Genomic DNA, 17,528 nt, shown 5'->3' with positions numbered 1-17,528 from the left:
CCTGGCCACCCAGAGGTCTATGACCCTCAGTCTGTGCTGCAACAGCTCCAGGGTGTGATGCTCAGCTGTATATATCCTCTGACTTGTTTTTACTATCTGAACATCTCCTCAGTTTAATCTCATTTTGAGATGCAAAATGCAAGAGCCCTTCCCCTCCCAGGGATTAATAACGTACCCAAAATCTGGAATGAGTTTCACTGGGAGATGTTTGTTTGTGCTTCTTTCCCCATCTTTGTTCTTGGCATCACAGAATCCCATAGGGTTGGAAGGGACCTCTGGAGATCATCTAGTCCAACCCCCTGCCAAAGCAGGGCCACCCAGAGCAGGTTGCACAGGAATGTGTCCAGGTGGGATTTGAATGTCTCCAGAGAAGGAGACTCCACCACCTCCCTGAGCAGCCTCTTCCAGGGCTCTGCCACCCTCACAGCAAAGAAGTTCCTCCTCATGTTCAGGTGGAACTTCTTCTGTTCAAGTTTGTGCCCGTTTGCTCTTGTCCTTGCCCTGGGCACCACTGAAAAAAGACCGGCCCCATCCTCTTGACACCCTCCCTTTCAGTATTTAGAAGCGTTGATCAGATTCCCCCCCTCAGCCTTCTCTTCTCCAGACTAAAAAGACCCAAGTCCCTCAGCCTCTCCTCCTAAGAGAGATGCTCCAGGCCCCTCATCATCTTTGTAGCCCTCTGCTGTCCCCTCTCCAGCAGTTCCCCATCCTTCTTGAACTGGGGAGCCCAGAGCTGGTCCCAGTGCTCCAGATGGGGCCTCCCCAGGGCAAAGCAGAGGGGCAGGATGACCTCTCTGTGTAAGTCCCACCGTATCTGCTGTATAGACATGGGTACCTTTGCCTGTGATGGAGCCCAAGTACATCTTTTAAACACCTCTGGCAGGCCAGTATCAATAGCCAACTGGGCAGTATCTGAACCTTGCAGTGAGTGTGTGCTGTCTCTGGGTTCCAGGTGGAAAGGTCCCTCTGCTGCTGGTCCCCAAGACCCAACCAAAGGCTTGTTTGGAGACAAACTAAGCTGTGTTTCCTTCTCCTGTGAGCAGAGGAAGCGAGTTAAAGATGTGCATCTCCCTGGTAGTTTCTATGCAAATTAGAAAAGGCAAATTATTCTCTTCATTTTACTAACTGAAATTCAGTTTATCAGTCTTTACCTCAAGTGCACAAAAGGCAGGGCCCTTCCTCCTGAGGTGAACAGAATGACGCTGCTTGACGTCAACCTCCATCACCACAACAAGCAGCACCACAGCTAACATGATATCTCTTCTTCTCACCCAGGAGATTTCGGAACTCATCAGGTGGTTTTATGTAACACGTAGTACCTATGAAGTGATAAGATGCCAAGGGCTGACTTTTGGGTGGTGTCACGTCCTTTGGCATTGTGCCTCTTGGGCCGCCAGGTCTCTCTGTTCTGCAACAGTTTGTTCAAGTCAAACCCTGGGGTTGCCATGCGCTGGAGTTTATTTTCTATAAAAACATGGGAAGTCTTCCAAAGTGTAGCTGAACTTCTGCTAACAAAAAAAAGAAATCAATGGGAACTTCGCACCTAAACTCAATCATCTTCATCATCTCCTACAAAGACTCCTAAGGTGGCAAATTGTCCTACTCTTACAAGTCAATGTGCAATTTTAAGCGTGTGGAGAACAGGCCCCAGGGGCCAACGCTCTACAAATACCCCAACCCTTTTGCTATCAGCACTCAAGATAAATGTTGCTGCCGCCCTGGGTAACAGAGTAAGAAAGGTTAGTTTCGTAATGTGTTTTGTTTATTAAACTCAGTTTTCACTGATGTCTTGAGTTGACAAAAAAATGTTTCCCCAAAAGACTGACAAACAGAATCAATTCATAAATATATATGTACATATCTTTCAAACACTGTAGGTATAAACAAATAAAAGCTCTGGTTTGCTCTTTTGGGAGGTCCTGTGAAACCAGCATTTTTTAGCTGGCCAATTAGCAGCATATGTGGTAACCAGTAAAGAACTTCCACTTGTTTTTAAAAGATCAAATCCAGTGTTTAAAAATTATTGCTTGTTACCAGACAAAAAACCCAAGATATAAAGGATGTTCATTAAAAATCCTCATTAACAGCAGGGAGGGTATATATTGACAGCACATGCAGCTTTATAGTGGGGGTTTTTTTATGCAATGAAGACCAAATCAGAAATTAATTAAGATGTTGGGCAACCAACCTGAGGATACTACAGGAGCCAAACTCTCAGCAGGTCTGACCTTGGCACCTTCCTAAAATCTACCTTCTTTTAAGATCTTGGGCTAAGTACCCCTGATATAAACACCTCCAAACCACTAATGGCAGGGGACACGGCGCCCAACTGCGACGTTGCTCCAAGGCTTTGCCAAATCCACTGGGACCTGCCTGGTGGGGCTGCCACCAGGATGGTGGGATGAAGAAGAGGACCAGTGCACAGAGAAACAGGAGGGAGTTGTAGACAACTGAGGTATTTGTCCTCCCAGCTAGCAGAGCTGAGGGAGGGGACGGTGGCAGGTACCAGCAGAAGATGGAAACTCAGATCTCCTCACAGCACTTACAACTAGAGGAATCTCAACTTCAGAAGCTACTGGTAGCAACGCCTTGTGCAGCAGGTTCCCCTCGTGCCTATCACACACACTACTTAGGCTAGTGGTCTCCCACCGGGGCTACGCTACGGCAGTTCTTGCTCCCCTCTGCTTGGGAGCACCTTGGGGTCAGCATCCACCTTCCCGTGCCCTCCTGGTAGGGCACAGCTTGCTGACCACCTCGATCTGCTCCGGCCGGCCCGCTCGCTTCTCTGCTGGAAAACAAGGAGAGGCACTACTCGTGCTGACCCCTTGGCAGAGGAGACCGGTCCTGGAGGGAAGGAAACCCTCTGTCCATCTTGCGCCGGCGAGGCACGCTCCTCAGGGTATCGTGATGGAGATACACTGTGGGGCCTTCTGGCCATCGTCCCCTCTTTCCCCGCTGGCCCTCTTTGGATACACCACGCTGGCCATCTTGAAGAACTCATCTGCAGCATCCAAAGCTATGAGTCGATCCTGCCAAAGCAATGGGGGTTTTTACAGTCACTAGGGTTCTGCTCTCAGGTTAAGACAGGCATTAGGTCTGATCTTCTCCCCCTTCACAGAATCACAGAATCTTCTAGGTTGGAAGGGACCTTAAAGATCATCTTGTCCAACCGTCAACCTCACTGACAAAAATAGACACCCACACAACAAACAAGGAACATCATCACTAAACCATACCTCCCAGCACTTCATCATCAACCTGGCTTTTGAACACCTCCAGGGATGGTGCCTCAACCACCTCCCTGGGCAGCCCATTCCAATGCCTGAGAACCCTTTCAGTGAAAAAATTTTTCCTAATATCCAGCCTGAACCTCCCCTGGTGCAACTTGAGGCCATTTCCTCTTGTCCTGTCGCCTGTGACTTGGGAGAAGAGACCGACCCCCACCTCTCTACACCCTCCTTTCAGGTAGTTGTAGAGAGCAATAAGGTCTCCCCTCGGCCTCCTCTTCTCCAGGCTGAATAACCCCAGTTCCCTCAGCCTCTCCTCATAAGATTCATTAACAGGCTGCAAGAGCACCCAGTTGCCCAGGCTTACATTTATGGTGCTACAGCACTGACGTTTCCAAGGAAGCTGACCAGCCAAGATACAAGTGCAACATCTGATGGGGATGCCCCAGATGCCACCGTGTATTTGAGCATCCTCTGGTGCAGCTCCCCTCTGTTTGAGCTCACTTGTGGAGATGGGGACCACGGGGAGGAAGACACGCTCAGAGCTACTCACCACCACAAAGAGGTAGCGCTCGGAAAGCTCCCAGCTGGTGGGGAAGATGTTTGTCTCTTCGGAGAGCTTCAACAGGATGTCCCGGGCTTTGCCCATGTTCTGAGAGTCACTGATGATGCTGAGTTTGGTCACTGACAAGAGGGAGTCTGCTTCCTTCTGGAAACCTGGCAAAGAGATGTGTTACAGAAATGAGTCAAATATGCTGGCAGGGTCATCCCTGAGCCCTCCAGGCTCTTGCAAGGTTCCTTACTTGCCCTCCACCTTGGGCTGCTACATTCCTACTTGCTAAAACAAACTAGCATTTCCTTGAGGAGCCTTGAGGCTCCCTGTCTGCACTTGGGGCAGGTATGAGCTTGCTGGTGGGGAAAAAAAAATCCCCACATATACCCATTCAGAAGAAGTTTGTTGCTAGTTTTCCAGAGAAGGCATATGAACATCCACACCCAGGGTGTTGCTTCAGCTTTTGCATGTTCCTGATGCTGCCAGAGCTTTTGGGGCTGGTGGGACTTCCTGATCACCCCAGTGACTACGCCTATATGTTGTTGGGAGGTACCAGTGAGAAAAAAACCTGCAGCAGTAATGGGTGCATGGGTTAATTGTCCCCATAGCAGTCAGTATCTCTTACAGGAAGGGTAACCAGGGAAGGAAAGGGAGAGGAGAATGAATGCAGGGATGTTTAAATCTAATTTCTACTATTAACTCTTTGTTCAGCTCCAGGGTGATGCATCTCACCTGAAAACTCTTACAGGGGAAAAAGTAGCGGTCTTACGATTAAAGCACAGGTCTGGATAACAAAAGATAGCAAGTCTCACATCTGGTTGCACATCTAGCTTCGTTAAGGCTAAATGATCCCTGGCCTTGAGCTTCCCCACCCTTTGCAAAACAGCTCCAGAGCCATTGTGGACGTGAGGGAGATGTGGGAGACCTTTTGTTAACGTGCAGTAACAGATGTAAGGGAGTCAAGTGATCCCTCCCATGGTTGGTTTGTGTGAGCACCTGAGTGAAGATGAAGGCTGATATCTATTTATGAATTTATAGTGTTCCTCCCATCCAGATGCCAGACTGGCAGGTAGGGCAGAAGTGGCTGAGATACCCATCTCTTTTGCTCCCAGTGATAATACCCTTGAACGGCCCAAGGAGCACGCTCGACTCGCACATCCTCCTCTCATTAGCTGCCAACCACCTCCAGAGGCATGATGCAAGTCACTGAGCTGATGCTCCAGCTCGGCACCCCTCCGTGTCCCCGAGTGTCACCTGCTGGGTGGAAGGCCATTGGGAAAACCAGGTCCTGAGCCCACCGGACCGGTGGGTGCAGTTCATTGTTTGCAGGCTAGGAAACAGCAGGAGGAGGAAGGTCACCCTTGAGCAATTTCATTTCATGGAGGAACACTTCAAATTCACTCAGGCGCAAACAAAGTGGGGGCTTTAGCTCTGATGGGCTGGCATGGACTAAATAGATGTACCTGTACTTCAAATCTGAAAGGAATATTCATTTCTCCCTGCTTACCTCTCTGCTTCGCTCTCTACAACCACCTGAAAGGAGGGTGTAGAGAGGAGGGGGTCAGTCTCTTTTCCCAAGTCACAGGCGATGGGACAAGAGGAAACGGCCTCAAGTTGCACCAGGGGAGGTTCAGGTTGGATATTAGGAACAATTTTCACACTGAAAGGGTTATCAAGCCTTGGAATGGGCTGCCCAGGGAAGTAGTTGAGGCACCATCCCTGGAGGTGTTCAAAAGATGGGTTGACATGGTGCTGGGGGACATGGTTTACTGATGGGTTTTGTCAGAGTTAGGGTGATGGTTGGACTAGATGATCTTGAAGGTCCCTTCCAACCTAGATGATTCTATGATACCTTGCTTAGAAAAAAAACCAGGGTGAATTCTCAGGTATCCCTGCTAAGTTTCCACGAGGAAGCTTGAAATGGATGATCGTGTATGCTATTATGGGCTTGAAGGCTCTCCTGCTGGTCATGGTTCGTGGGCTTTTTGGTGGGCCTGCAGACTCAGTGGCTCCGTCTTCCCCCTCCTAATGCCTGAGCTCTTGGGAGTCTCCTGCAAGCTCTCAGCTGTTGTGTGGGCTACCCTACCTGACAGCATTGCTCAGCAACCTTGTTTTATTTTCCTCCCTTTCTCCTCTACCAGCCTGATTTTGTGATTTTGAGCCGTTCCCATCTTCAGCCATCCCAGGCCCTCTCATTCAGTACCACACAAATGACATCGTTTTGTCCTCTAGCTTACCTAAATCCTCCAAAATGTGTTTCCACCTGCTTCTCACTTCTTTTCGGGTCTGCCGTAAGGTATAAATATCATAGTTGAGCTTTTGCCATTCCTGCAAAGCAAAAGGGATAAGAGAGAGTCATTTGCACGTGGGGAGGGCTTTGCTGCATTTCTAGGAATTTCAGCTTTTAGAAACAGAGCCAGAGTTGAACTGTCGATGGCGTGAAGGTCGATGGCCAGGCTGCTGTTGCCCCTGGAAGAAGTTACGTGTGGAATATTTTAGCTTGACATTTGGTACAGTATCTTTGTGTCTTCTCTGCGTGCGCAAAACAGGCTCGAGTTGCTTTGAAACTGGATTACAGGATTTCATTTAGGTGCTCCTGATGAGCAAAGTGGTCTCCTTGGTCAGACAAGGAGAATATAATTCCAGCTCCGTGCTGGAAATTGTAATGCCATAGTAATCCTCGGCTGGAGAACAACCATGAACTTCCAAGTGTAGTTCCTTTGAGAGACTTCAGTCTCTTTGGTTCCAAAGCCCTTTACCCCAAACCTTGACACCCTGCTAATACCAAAACCTGAGGTTGTGAGAATACTTTATTTGGCCTTTGACAGCTTGAGAAAGCACGACCACGTATTAATAATTACCTTCTGTGAACTCTTGCAACACCTTATTTTCATACCCTTGCAGTTAAACTGGCACGGCGCATTTTCTTACAGCTGCTGATAGCCCAAGGGAAAGCAAAAGTTGGAATAAAAGTTCCTGCTCTCAGTTTGGTCACACATAGAGTGGCTTCTCCAAACTCCTCAGCCCTCTGTTTGGCATTTAACCGGAGCAGGCATCTTCTCAAAAGTACTTGGAAAACAAGAAAAATAGACTTTTTTTAAAGGCTGGGGTAGCCTTTTTAAATAGAAGAAAGATGCACGTGGATGGTTGAGGGCTGAGCTGGAGTCATTTGACATAACAGCTATTCTTGGTGCTGCCAGTTGCTGCAGTTAATGCCTCACTTAACTATACAGTTTAAATCCTTGCACTTGACCTCAAGCTTTATATCTGCATAATGGGACACTGTCTAAAGGGGAAGGTTTTGAGATAATTTATTTAAGTGATACCAGCACAATTAAATGCATCTGTGCAACGATGCATTCCTGGGAAATGCATAAAGTGATACCAGCACAATTAAATGCATCTGTACAACTGTGCATTCCTGGGGAAATGCATGTATTCTGCAAGAAAACCAGCAGTATTTTTCCTAGCTGAGTTTCATCAGTGCACTCGCTGAAAGGGGTGCATTTACAGAAGCATCCACACAGCAGGTCCTAACATCCTTCAGATAATTTCCCCACCCTGAGAACCTTAATTAATCTCATTTCTCAGCAACAGATTACGTAGATGGACTCCTGTAGAATAAATGGGTTAATCTGTGCCGTTTCCCTGGGATTTTCCTACGTGACACGCTGGGTTTAAAGGCGTTGAACAACATCCCTGAAAGCAGGCTGTGCTCTAGAAATCCCACCGCTTTTCTGACACCCAGGGCCTTGGTTTGATAAAGAGTTGGAGATTTCTTAGTGTGCTTTTTTCCTGAACCTGGCTGAGATGCCACCACTGCAGAGAATCGCACGCCGAGCGCTGTTTTCTTGCAGGAACCCTTGGAGATTATGCTTTGGAAGAAGCAGCCGGCAGGGTTTAAGACACTGGTGAATTCAGGAGGGCACAGGAGGGCATCTGGCTGCCAGCCCAAGGCATCAAAACACCTCTTCAGCCCTTCACTAGAAACAGGAGGCAAGGAGAAGACGACTCTCTCTCTCTCATGCCACCAGCTCGTAGCTGGGAACTGAGTGAAAAAAGAAAAGGGGAGTTTGATTGTATTAAAGCTTTGCGGAGAGTTTGCTGCAACCTGGAAAGTTTTAAACAAAGAGAACAAAGGCTGCACGATGCCTCGGTCCCCGCTGGCTGGGATCCCTTGGAAACATCTCCTCCTGCTCCTGACCCCGTGGTGTAGGCAGGAACGCCAACAAATCAGTCTGGGGGGGAAATAAGCTGTGTGTCCCTGCCCTCCCACGGGGACAAACAAGTGCTTTAATGCACACGATCGATCAACACAGCGGCTGTGATGCCAGGCTGAATTAGCAAGCTGAGGGAGGGGGGATAGGGGGTGGGAAAGAGGTTCTCCTCCCCAAAATGTGGCTCGCTGGGCACCTGGCAGCAGCTTTCAGGGCTGCGGGGATTTACCCCCCGTGGTAGCCAGCCAGACTCCTCACTAAGCTTAGCATGCAAGGAAGCTGCTCCTGATTTTCTCTGGATTAACAAGCAGCATGTTTTCCCTGGTCTATTTTTATTTTAAAGGAAATCTAGGTTATGGCTTTCGCGTACGTCGTAGCTACCCAGTTGCATTGTGGAAGGGAGTACGGTGCATATTTAGTCCCAGAGGATGTTTGACAGCGTCCTCTTGTTGAAGACTTTGGGGGGGGGTGGGCAGGGATGTGCAAATGAGCAGCTTTGGTACAGAAAATGATGCTTAACAGCCGTGTCTGGGAGGGGACCTCTTGGTTTGGTGTTTAGCTCCTGAGTGTGGAGCTGGGTGTATTAGACTAGAGATTATCAGGGTGAGGATGGGCAGCTGCGGGCTGAGCTCTTGAAGAGACTCATGCCCTGTTTTCAGCCTTAGAAAACACCAAGTTTTCCCAGGCAATTCCTTGTAGCAGAGACATCCTAAATGCTGTGGGCACGGGGCTGCCCTCCGTGTTGCTTTAATGAGGGAAATAAAGTTAGGAGTGTCTTTCCGTCACCAAAATGAATCTAAAAATCACCTCCCTTTAACTACACAGCAGGGGAAGAGCGAAGCTAGTCCTGCCTGTGCCTCTGCATAGGAATGGGCAACATCAGAGGCTTTGGGGAGGGTGTTCCCCGTGTGCATCCCGTGAGTCACCAAGATGTGACCTGGGGAGGGATCCGGGCGGCATCACGAGGCCCAAGCTGCTCAGCACCCGCTGCCGGGTGGCCCCAGGGCAGGCAGCTGGGACTCTGGCCAAACCCCACTGTTTGAAGCCCTGGGCAGCCCACCAGAGCCCCCTCCGAGCCCATATGCACGGGATAAGCAGCTCACTCCCAAAACTTCACTTTTTTTTGGCACCTTCTGTGCATCTCCGTTCCCTGTACCGCCTCTCGCAGAGCTAGATGTGACTTCTGGAGTGGTGAGGGAGCTTCTCACACACAGTGCTGGGAGATTACAGCAGAAGGCTGGTGTTCACCAAACCCCTTGGTGTTTCTAAAGGTCTGGGTGGGACATCCCAGTAACGCATTCAAAATCCATCCTGTAAGAAAAACTCCCTTTTGCCAAAATCTGAATTAACCACAGGAAACCAAAAAAGGGCAGTTCCTGGCCCTTTTTTTATGCAATCAGCTTTGGCCTTTTTAACTTACGTAGGGGGGCACAACATATACCAGTGGGGGCTTGAGAAAACCCTTTGTGTATGAGACAAGAATATCCTGGTAGCAGCAGGGAATCCCTGCTGCCTCTCTCCTCTGGGTGCTCAGCCCTTCCAATATTTACCTGGAAAACTTCCCCAGGCTCCGTAAGCGTGCTATGCTAAATCTGCAAATGCCAAATGGAAGTGAGGAAATGCTGGGCATGAAATATAAAGCAGGCTGGTATATAACAGAGCTCCAGGAAAAAATAACATGCCAAGAGAACGGACAAGCATTGTCCAACTTTTCATCCCTGCCGGCTGGTATATAACAGAGCTCCAGGAAAAAAAAAAACGTGCCAAGAGAACGGACAAGCAGTGTCCAATTTTTCATCCCTGCTCGTATGGAAATTTCCTAATTAGTAGGTAGCGTGCTTCATGTTGCCGAAGCAATCCTCTCCCAAAGCCTTCTCCTTTATTCCCTTGAAAGCGATTGGTGTCACCGTTGCGTTCAAGAGTTATTTTGGAAATGAGGTCAAAACAGAGTTATCAGAGAGACTGCAAAATACCGGTGCAGGCAGGCACCACACCACAGCCAGGGATGCTCCCACTCTGGATCAGGAATTGGCCCTACTGGAAGCAGCCGAGGAGATACAAGCTCTAGATCCACCCTCACACATTGAACCACCGACCAAGGTCTCATCTTAGAGTAAACTTAAATTGGATTCAGTTTTAAGAGAAGCATGCAGGAGTCCATAGATAATTTTTTGTATGTATTAAGTGGGTCGGTTCCGGGCTCCCCAACAACAATCCTCAACCCTAGGCAAATCCCATCACCTCTCTGTGCCCCGACAATAGTGTGTCACAATACTGACCTTCTCTGTATTGCGTTTAAAAAAGAATAATCCTGCAGGAGAGCAGGAGGAAGCAGAAAAATAGGCCTTGTCAGTCCGTTACTGGGCTTTCCAGGAGGATCCTACCAGCACAGCTCTGCCAGCCAGGTGCCCAGCAGAGCTGCAGGCTGAGGAACTGCCTTTGCTAGTGGGGTTCATGATCCCACCTTGCCCAGGGGAATAAGGGAAAAGAAGAAGGAAACACTGCATTTACAATAAGCCATAAGAACAGTGGGGTTTTTTCTCAGTCCTAATGCAAAACCCCACCTTTAGTTTCTGTTCACAGACCCTAAACTGCCCTAAACCTGGCTCCTTCTCCAAAGCCAGTATTGGTGCAATGGCTCAGGCTCTCTGCCCACAGCTGGGCAACTCCATGCACCCCAGCAGAGGATCAGGGATTGGAGCATCTCCCTGATGAGGAAAGGCTGAGAGAGCTGGGGCTCTTTAGCCTGGAGAAGAGAAGGCTGAGGGGAGACCTTAGTAATGTATCTAAAGGGTGGATTGAAAACGGATGGAACCAGACCCTTTCCAGTGGTTCCCAGTGACAGGACGAGGGGCAACGGGCACAAGCTGGACCATGGGAAGTTCCACTCCAATGTGAGGAAGAACTTGTTTGGGGTGAGGGTGGCAGAGCCCTGGCAGAGGCTGCCCAGGGAGGGTGTGGAGTCCCCTTCTCTGGAGATCTTCAAGCCCCACCTGGATGCTGTCCTGAGTGATGTGCTCTGGGCAACCCTGCTTTGGCAGGGGAGGTGGACTGGATGATCTCTAGAAGGTCCCTTCCAACTCCAACTCGTGATTGATTCCTCCACGGCCAGATGCCCCCCGAGCCATCACTCCCAGCACCCAGCACCCAGCACCCAGCAGGATGAGTAAGTGGGCGTGAAATGGGGCGCACCCTGGATGTCACAGTGCTCGCCTTGAAGAGCTTGCTGCCCTGGTTCGGTGAGGAGCAGGGTGGAGCAGCCCCTCTCATCCTTACACAAGTTAAGGTCACGCTGAGTTTGGGCTGGAGCTGCCAAATTTCCCAGAGCAGTGCTGTTTGGGGGTGGGGCAGGGAGAAGAAACAGCTCCACGTGGATCAAGTGTGGGTCCAGTCCCATGGTGGGAACAAGGTACTGACCCCAAGAGAGGACACCAGCGCTGTGAGTTGCTGGCAGCTCCACTGGGAATGATCTAATATGCAGAAAATTGACTGAGCTCCAGGGTGCATTCAGCATCGGAGCGCTGGGCCCTTCACTTCCAGTTTGGCTTATTTATTCACAGAATCACAGAATCTTCTAGGTTGGAAGGGACCTTAAAGATCATCTTGTCCAACCATCAACCTAACTGACAAAAATAGACACCCACACAACAAACAAGGAACATCATCACTAAACCAGACCTCCCAGCACTACATCAACCCGTCTTTTGAACACCTCCAGGGATGGTGCCTCAACCACCTCCCTGGGCAGCCCATTCCAATGCCTGATGACCCTTTCAGTGAAAAAATTTTTCCTAATATCCAGCCTGAACCTCCCCTGGTGTATCTTGAGGCCATTTCCTCTCGTCCTGTCGCCTGTGACTTGGGAGAAGAGACCGACCCCCACCTCTCTACACCCTCCTTTCAGGGAGTTGTAGAGAGCAATAAGGTCTCCCCTCAGCCTCCTCTTCTCCAGGCTGAATAACCCCAGCTCCCTCAGCCTCTCCTCATAAGACTTATTCTCCAGACCCCTGATGATCCCAGTGATCCATGGCGGAGGGGTGTCCAGGCCAGGAGGAGCCATCATGGACCATGCCCGCTCACTTCCAGCGCCGTGCCGGTGCCACCACTGCGTCTTGGTCCTGTCCTAGCTCACAACACCTTGTCACTCTGTGAACAACCATTTTTTTTAAAAAAACAAACCCAGAAAATAGCCAGGAAAGCAGCAGTGGGGTAGGCAGATAAAGGAAAGCGCGATACTGGTTTGAGGCAGAGATGCCGTTATGGATAAAGCATGATGACATAGAGCAACCTACTCTTTGGGATCCTTCCAAAGGTCCTGTGCGAGGAAACCACAGAGATAAAGGTGGGGAATGGCAGAGCACACAGTAAATGCACAGCATGCCAAAATTTCTTTGCTAAATGAAGAAGCAGAAATAGAGTCATAGAATCATCTAGGTTGGAAGGGACCTTCAAGATCATCTAGTCCAACCATCAACCTAACTCTGACAAAAAAACAAGCAAAAAACAAAACCCATCACTAGACCATGTCCCCCAGCACTACATCAACCCGTCTTTTGAACATCTCCAGGGATGGTACCTCAACCACTTCCCTGGGCAGCCCATTCCAATGTCTGATAACCCTTTCCCTGTAAAAATTGTTCCTAATATCCAACCTGAACCTCCCCTGGTGCAATTTGAGGCTGTTTCCTCTGTCCCGTCGCCTGTGACTTGGGAGAAGAGACCGATCCCCACCTCTCTACATCAGGGAGTTGTTCTCCTTTCAGTCTGAATTTAACCAAGAGGGAAAAAAAAAGGAGCTGTGGTTTCGTAACGCTTGTCCACCGCAGAAGAGCAAGCCCTTCCTCCACCCCCTGTCCCACAGCATCCGCACACCCTCCCTCCCCAGGGACTCTGGGAGCAGAGCAGCGCCCAAAGCAGATTATGGCTTTTGCAGCCCAGTCCTTTTTTTTATTTTTTTTGCAATTGGCCTTTTTTTTTTCTGTCTCTCAGGGCTGAAGCCTCATTAGGAGGGGAGGGCGATGCAGCCTGGCCTAGTTTGAAAATGCTCACTGGAGTTAAGGAGAGATTTCAGCACGGGGGAGGGTGAAGGCAGGAATTTTGGCTTTGCCAGCCAAGTCCCTCCCTGTCTTGCCACCCAGGAGGAGCTACAGCTGGAAACTGGAGCTACATCCTGGAAACAGGATCACATACCCTGCCTCAGTTTCCCTGGCTGTAAAAAGAGAGGCAGCAGAGAGGCTGACAGTCAAATAGCAGCAAAGGGCACTCTGCCTTAAGTCAAATCATATCCTGCATTGGCTTCCTTCAAAGTCAGCCTGATGTTTTATTCCTCAGGCTTTTTTATTAATTACACTGCATAAAAAAAACCCAACCAACAGGGTATGTGATGTGATTCATTATGGAGAGGAAACCCCATGCCCCATACTTTTCTTTTTCACTGTCAGGCACGGCGACTGCCCAGACCCGCTAAAAACCCTGAAGGCAGAGAGAAAGCACTCTTTTTAGGTTTTTTTAGATTTAGGACAAACAGGCATGTTGGGTTTAGGATGAGGGGGTGCAGGAACCTTCTCTTGCTCGCCCATAACTGATGTTCTCCTCTGCAATCCTCAGCAAGGCTGACGCACAGCGCTCCCTTGCCCAAGGAGCCGTCTTTTTAGCAGCCCATCCCCTTATGATACTGTTTTATAAATAATAATAACACCTTTTAGGAGGCCTGCCCCATAATGAGCCCTAAATCAAGATAAGAAGCCACTTGACTGGGCACGGGCTGAAATGAGGAGCTTCCACTGAAGGAAGGGCTCATTACGAGCTCGTTATGCCCTGAACTACACTCAGCTCTGAACAGCCCAGGACCAGGCACGGCTCCCGAAATGGAGTTGTCCTCATTTCCTTCAGCCACCGTGGGCTGGATGGAGCTCCCTGGTTTTTTTTCTCTAAGACAAGCAATCACAAGACAGAGAAAGCAGCGGTGGGGCGGGAAGAGAATATCTTCAGTTAGAGCTGCAATAGCTGTGAAGGTTATGGGCAGCCACGAAAACGATGTTACAAACCCATCCATTGTGAACACCACAATTAATTCAATCCCCACCAAAAAAAAAAAAAAAAGAAAAAAACATTAAATGGGTATTCTGGCCATTAGGATTGCATTGTCTCATTTTTAAGTTCTAAAAATCGCCCCCCCCCCAAAAAAAAAAAAAAAAAGAAACATTAAATGGGGGTTCTGGCCATTAGGAATTCTGTGATTGCATTGTCTCATTTTAAGTTCTAAAAATCGTTAATTTTGATCTCAGCTGCACCCCTGGAGTTTGAGGCTTCTCAGAGCTGAGCTGGCTTGTGGTTTAAGGGGACTGTTGCAGGAGGAAGAGCTACAGCCTTGCAGGCCAGGGGAGGTTCAGGCTGGATATTAGGAAAAATTTTTTCACTGAAAGGGTTCTCAGGCATTGGAATGGGCTGCCCAGGGAGGTGGTTGAGGCCCCATCCCTGGAGGTGTTCAAAAGACGGGTTGATGTAGTGCTGGGAGGTATGGTTTAGTGATGATGTTCCTTGTTTGTTGTGTGGGTGTCTATTTTTGTCAGTTAGGTTGATGGTTGGACAAGATGATCTTTAAGGTCCCTTCCAACCTAGAAGATTCTGTGATTCTGTGATTGCATTGTCTCATTTTAAGTTCTAAAAATCGTTAATTTTGATCTCAGCTGCACCCCTGGAGTTTAAGGCTTCTGAGAGCTGAGCTGGCTTGTGGTTTAAGGGGACTGTTGCAGGAGGAAGAGCTACAGCCTTGCAGTCTCTTGGATGAAACGGGATCATGTCGAAATCAAATGTGAAGCCTCCAGGCTTTCCTGCAAACATTTTGAAGTCTTAAAAGCAATCAGAAGGGGGAAAATATGTCACTGTTTGCTACAGCCTGCTCCTAATCAGGGCGCTGAAATCTCCTCTGCGCAGAAGTGCTTTAGCAAAGGAAAGCAGGGCTGCAGAACAGCCTTTATGTAACAGCAATGATTTTTTTTTTTTTTCCCTTCTATGCCAAGAGCTGTGCCAGCTCCCTGCTTCTCGATAATTGCCGTACGACCCATTAGAGGAGTATTTAACTTGACGCGTCGCTGGAGCGGCAGCTCAGCTCCCGGTGCTGCCACTGCCGGGCAAAAGGCACTGCAGGCAGGGCTGGTGCCAGTCTGAGCATGGAAAGGCCAAATCAGGGAAATTTGGGGGAAAAAAAAAAAAAAAAAGCAGTCTACAAAGCTAGGAAATTGAGCTGGGGGTCCCAGTGCTACCAGCATGCATTTGGTGGTGGTGGTAGAGGTGCTTGTGGGACATCATGTGTCCCATCTCAGGATGGCTCTCCTGGCTCAGCCACCAGAGACATCCCCAAATTTTCCAGGGAAGAGATGGCTGCAGAGGCATCCCTGAGCTTTCCAGGAATGAGATGGCTCCAGATGCATCCATAAAAGAAATAGGATTAAATCTGGAGGTCGACGGAGCAGGTGGAAGGACTTGATGCCTACGTGAGCAACGCTGGGGGACTTCAGGGTCTTTTTAGCAGCTTAAATAAAGGTACTGCCAAAGCATGGGATAAAACCACCAAGCCTTGGTCCACAGTGAAGCTGAGGGCAAGGAACGGCACGGCCTCACCTCTGAGTCCTTGTCCAGCTGGTTCCTGACCACGATCATGTTGTACAGCACCCGGTCGTCATCTGCCTCCGTGTGGGTCACGTCATGCGGGGTGCTCCACAGGTTCTGCTCCTCGTCCCGTGCCAGCGTGGCTCCGAAGGAGGCGTAGGGGTTGTTGTTGCTGCAGAGAAGGGGAGAGTGGAAGCACCATGAGCTACTGCAGCATCATGCCGCCTCCTTTTACCTTCCCAGGGCAAAGTGTCCATTGCTGTGGCATCTCCTCTCGCAGCCCCACGTCCCACCTTGGGGAGGGAAAGAAGAGGAGGAGCGAGGAACGAGAAGACAGACTTTTTTACCTTAGTTAACATCCTGACCACACAAGCCACAGTTCAAACTAGGCAGTGCTGCCATGAAAGACATCAGAAACACGAATTTGATGAAGACACCAGATATTATTTGAGCAGCTAGGACGGAGGAACCGTGGGCAGCCCTCTGCGAGGAGGAAAGGTGGCATCTCCCCATTGCTCCCCTGCCTCGCTCCCCATCACACCTTCCCACCACGAGCCACCCCCCCTCAGCCTCTCTGAGCTTAATGTGGGAACAGTTCTAATTAACTAAGACTCAGAAATCCCAGTGGCTCCAGAGTGTGTTTTCTTTCTGCCCAGCTAAACCTGCAGCTGTGCCAAGATCCCAGGAGGCACCATCTGTCCCCAGGGGGACTTTGTGTTCAGAGGAAGATGCCTTGAGCAGCGAGCAAGGGGACAGCCACGTGCAAAGCCTCTCCCTTGCCTCTTGGCCAAAGAAGCAGCTTCTACCCATCTTCTCCTCAGGAGCGGTGCCGTTGGGCATGGTTTTATTTTGGACAAAACACACCCCACCTCTGCTGAGGGAGCTGGGGCTGGTTAACCTGGGGAAGAGATGGCTCAGGGGGATCTCACCCACCTGTGGATGTACCTGATGGGAGGGAGTGAAGGAGGCAGAGCCCCATGGTGCCCCATGACAGGCCAAATGTTGAAATATAGGAAATTCACTTTAATCATAAGAAAAAAATGTCCTGTTGCGAGGGTGGGTGAACACTGGCCCAGGTTGCCCAGAGAGGTTGTGGAGTCTCCTTCCTTGGAGACACTCAAGAGACATGGTCCAGGGCAACCTGCTTGAGATGACCCTGCTCGAGCAGGGGTTGGACTGGACCCTCTCCAGAGGTCCCACCTCCACAACCATGTTTCTCTTTTCTCCCCAGCAGCCTGAACCCTACCCAATCAAGCAGATGATCCCCGTAGGGAGGGGAAAACCCACCCTGGCAGCTCCCTCCTGAGAGACACAGCGATGCACTGAGCCACGCAAGGACCCGTGCCAGGACACAGAAAGGATGTGTAGCCCCATCTTTATTTCTGGGACGGAAATGTCCTCAGCCTGCTTGTGAACACCAGCCTTTATTTGCTTAGCGGTCAGCGAAGCAGAGCATCATCTTCTGGGAAGGCTGTCCCCACTGAGGTAAGGAGCTTCTTTTTGCACTGATGGCAGTTCTGTGTTTTATGACTTTATGTTGCTACTGGGCTGTGTATTTTTTTTGGTAGGGTTACTTAATTTTGCCAGGAGAACTCTTAGCAGAGTTATTTCCATAATGTTTCTAATCAAAATGCCCAGACGCTTGAGCAGAACGACACAAATGGAGAAATATTTTCATTTTATTACCCAATTGTCTCAATCAAGTGAGCAATCCCAGCTCACTTCGTGTTAGAACAACCCACTGTTTATTCTATTTGCTACCCAAAACCCCGGTCCTTTGCAAAGAAACCCATCCAGCAAAACCTCAGATGACACTGCAGGCACGTTAGCCGTGATGCCAAGCCATAAAAAAAGATGCCAAGAGGAGCTCCAGCACATAGATAAAATAGAAAAAAAAAAAAAAAAAAAAAACATTACAAC

The 17,528-nt window shown here is 49.4% G+C and overlaps 1 protein-coding gene across 1 annotated transcript in view; it reads right to left on the bottom strand.

The window, feature by feature from the left end:
• Nucleotides 1-1,744: 1,744 nt before the first annotated feature.
• MREG (melanoregulin) overlaps nucleotides 1,745-17,528 on the bottom strand; it is a 34,953-nt gene continuing 19,169 nt past the window's right edge. The window contains exons 3-7 of the mRNA XM_014951947.1: nucleotides 16,478-16,506; nucleotides 15,621-15,816; nucleotides 6,018-6,108; nucleotides 3,781-3,944; nucleotides 1,745-3,029 (exon numbers count right to left, since the gene is read on the bottom strand). Of these exons, the coding sequence (XP_014807433.1) occupies nucleotides 2,895-3,029; nucleotides 3,781-3,944; nucleotides 6,018-6,108; nucleotides 15,621-15,816; nucleotides 16,478-16,506 (615 nt within the window). The 3' untranslated portion in view covers nucleotides 1,745-2,894. The remainder of the gene's footprint in view (nucleotides 3,030-3,780; nucleotides 3,945-6,017; nucleotides 6,109-15,620; nucleotides 15,817-16,477; nucleotides 16,507-17,528) is intronic.

The sequence above is a fragment of the Calidris pugnax genome, unplaced genomic scaffold (genome assembly GCF_001431845.1).
Source record: "Calidris pugnax isolate Ruff unplaced genomic scaffold, ASM143184v1 scaffold179, whole genome shotgun sequence".
Taxonomy (NCBI): Eukaryota; Metazoa; Chordata; class Aves; order Charadriiformes; family Scolopacidae; genus Calidris; species Calidris pugnax.
Note: the sequence above shows the minus strand (reverse complement) of the source record. Positions and strands in the feature narration are given on the sequence as shown.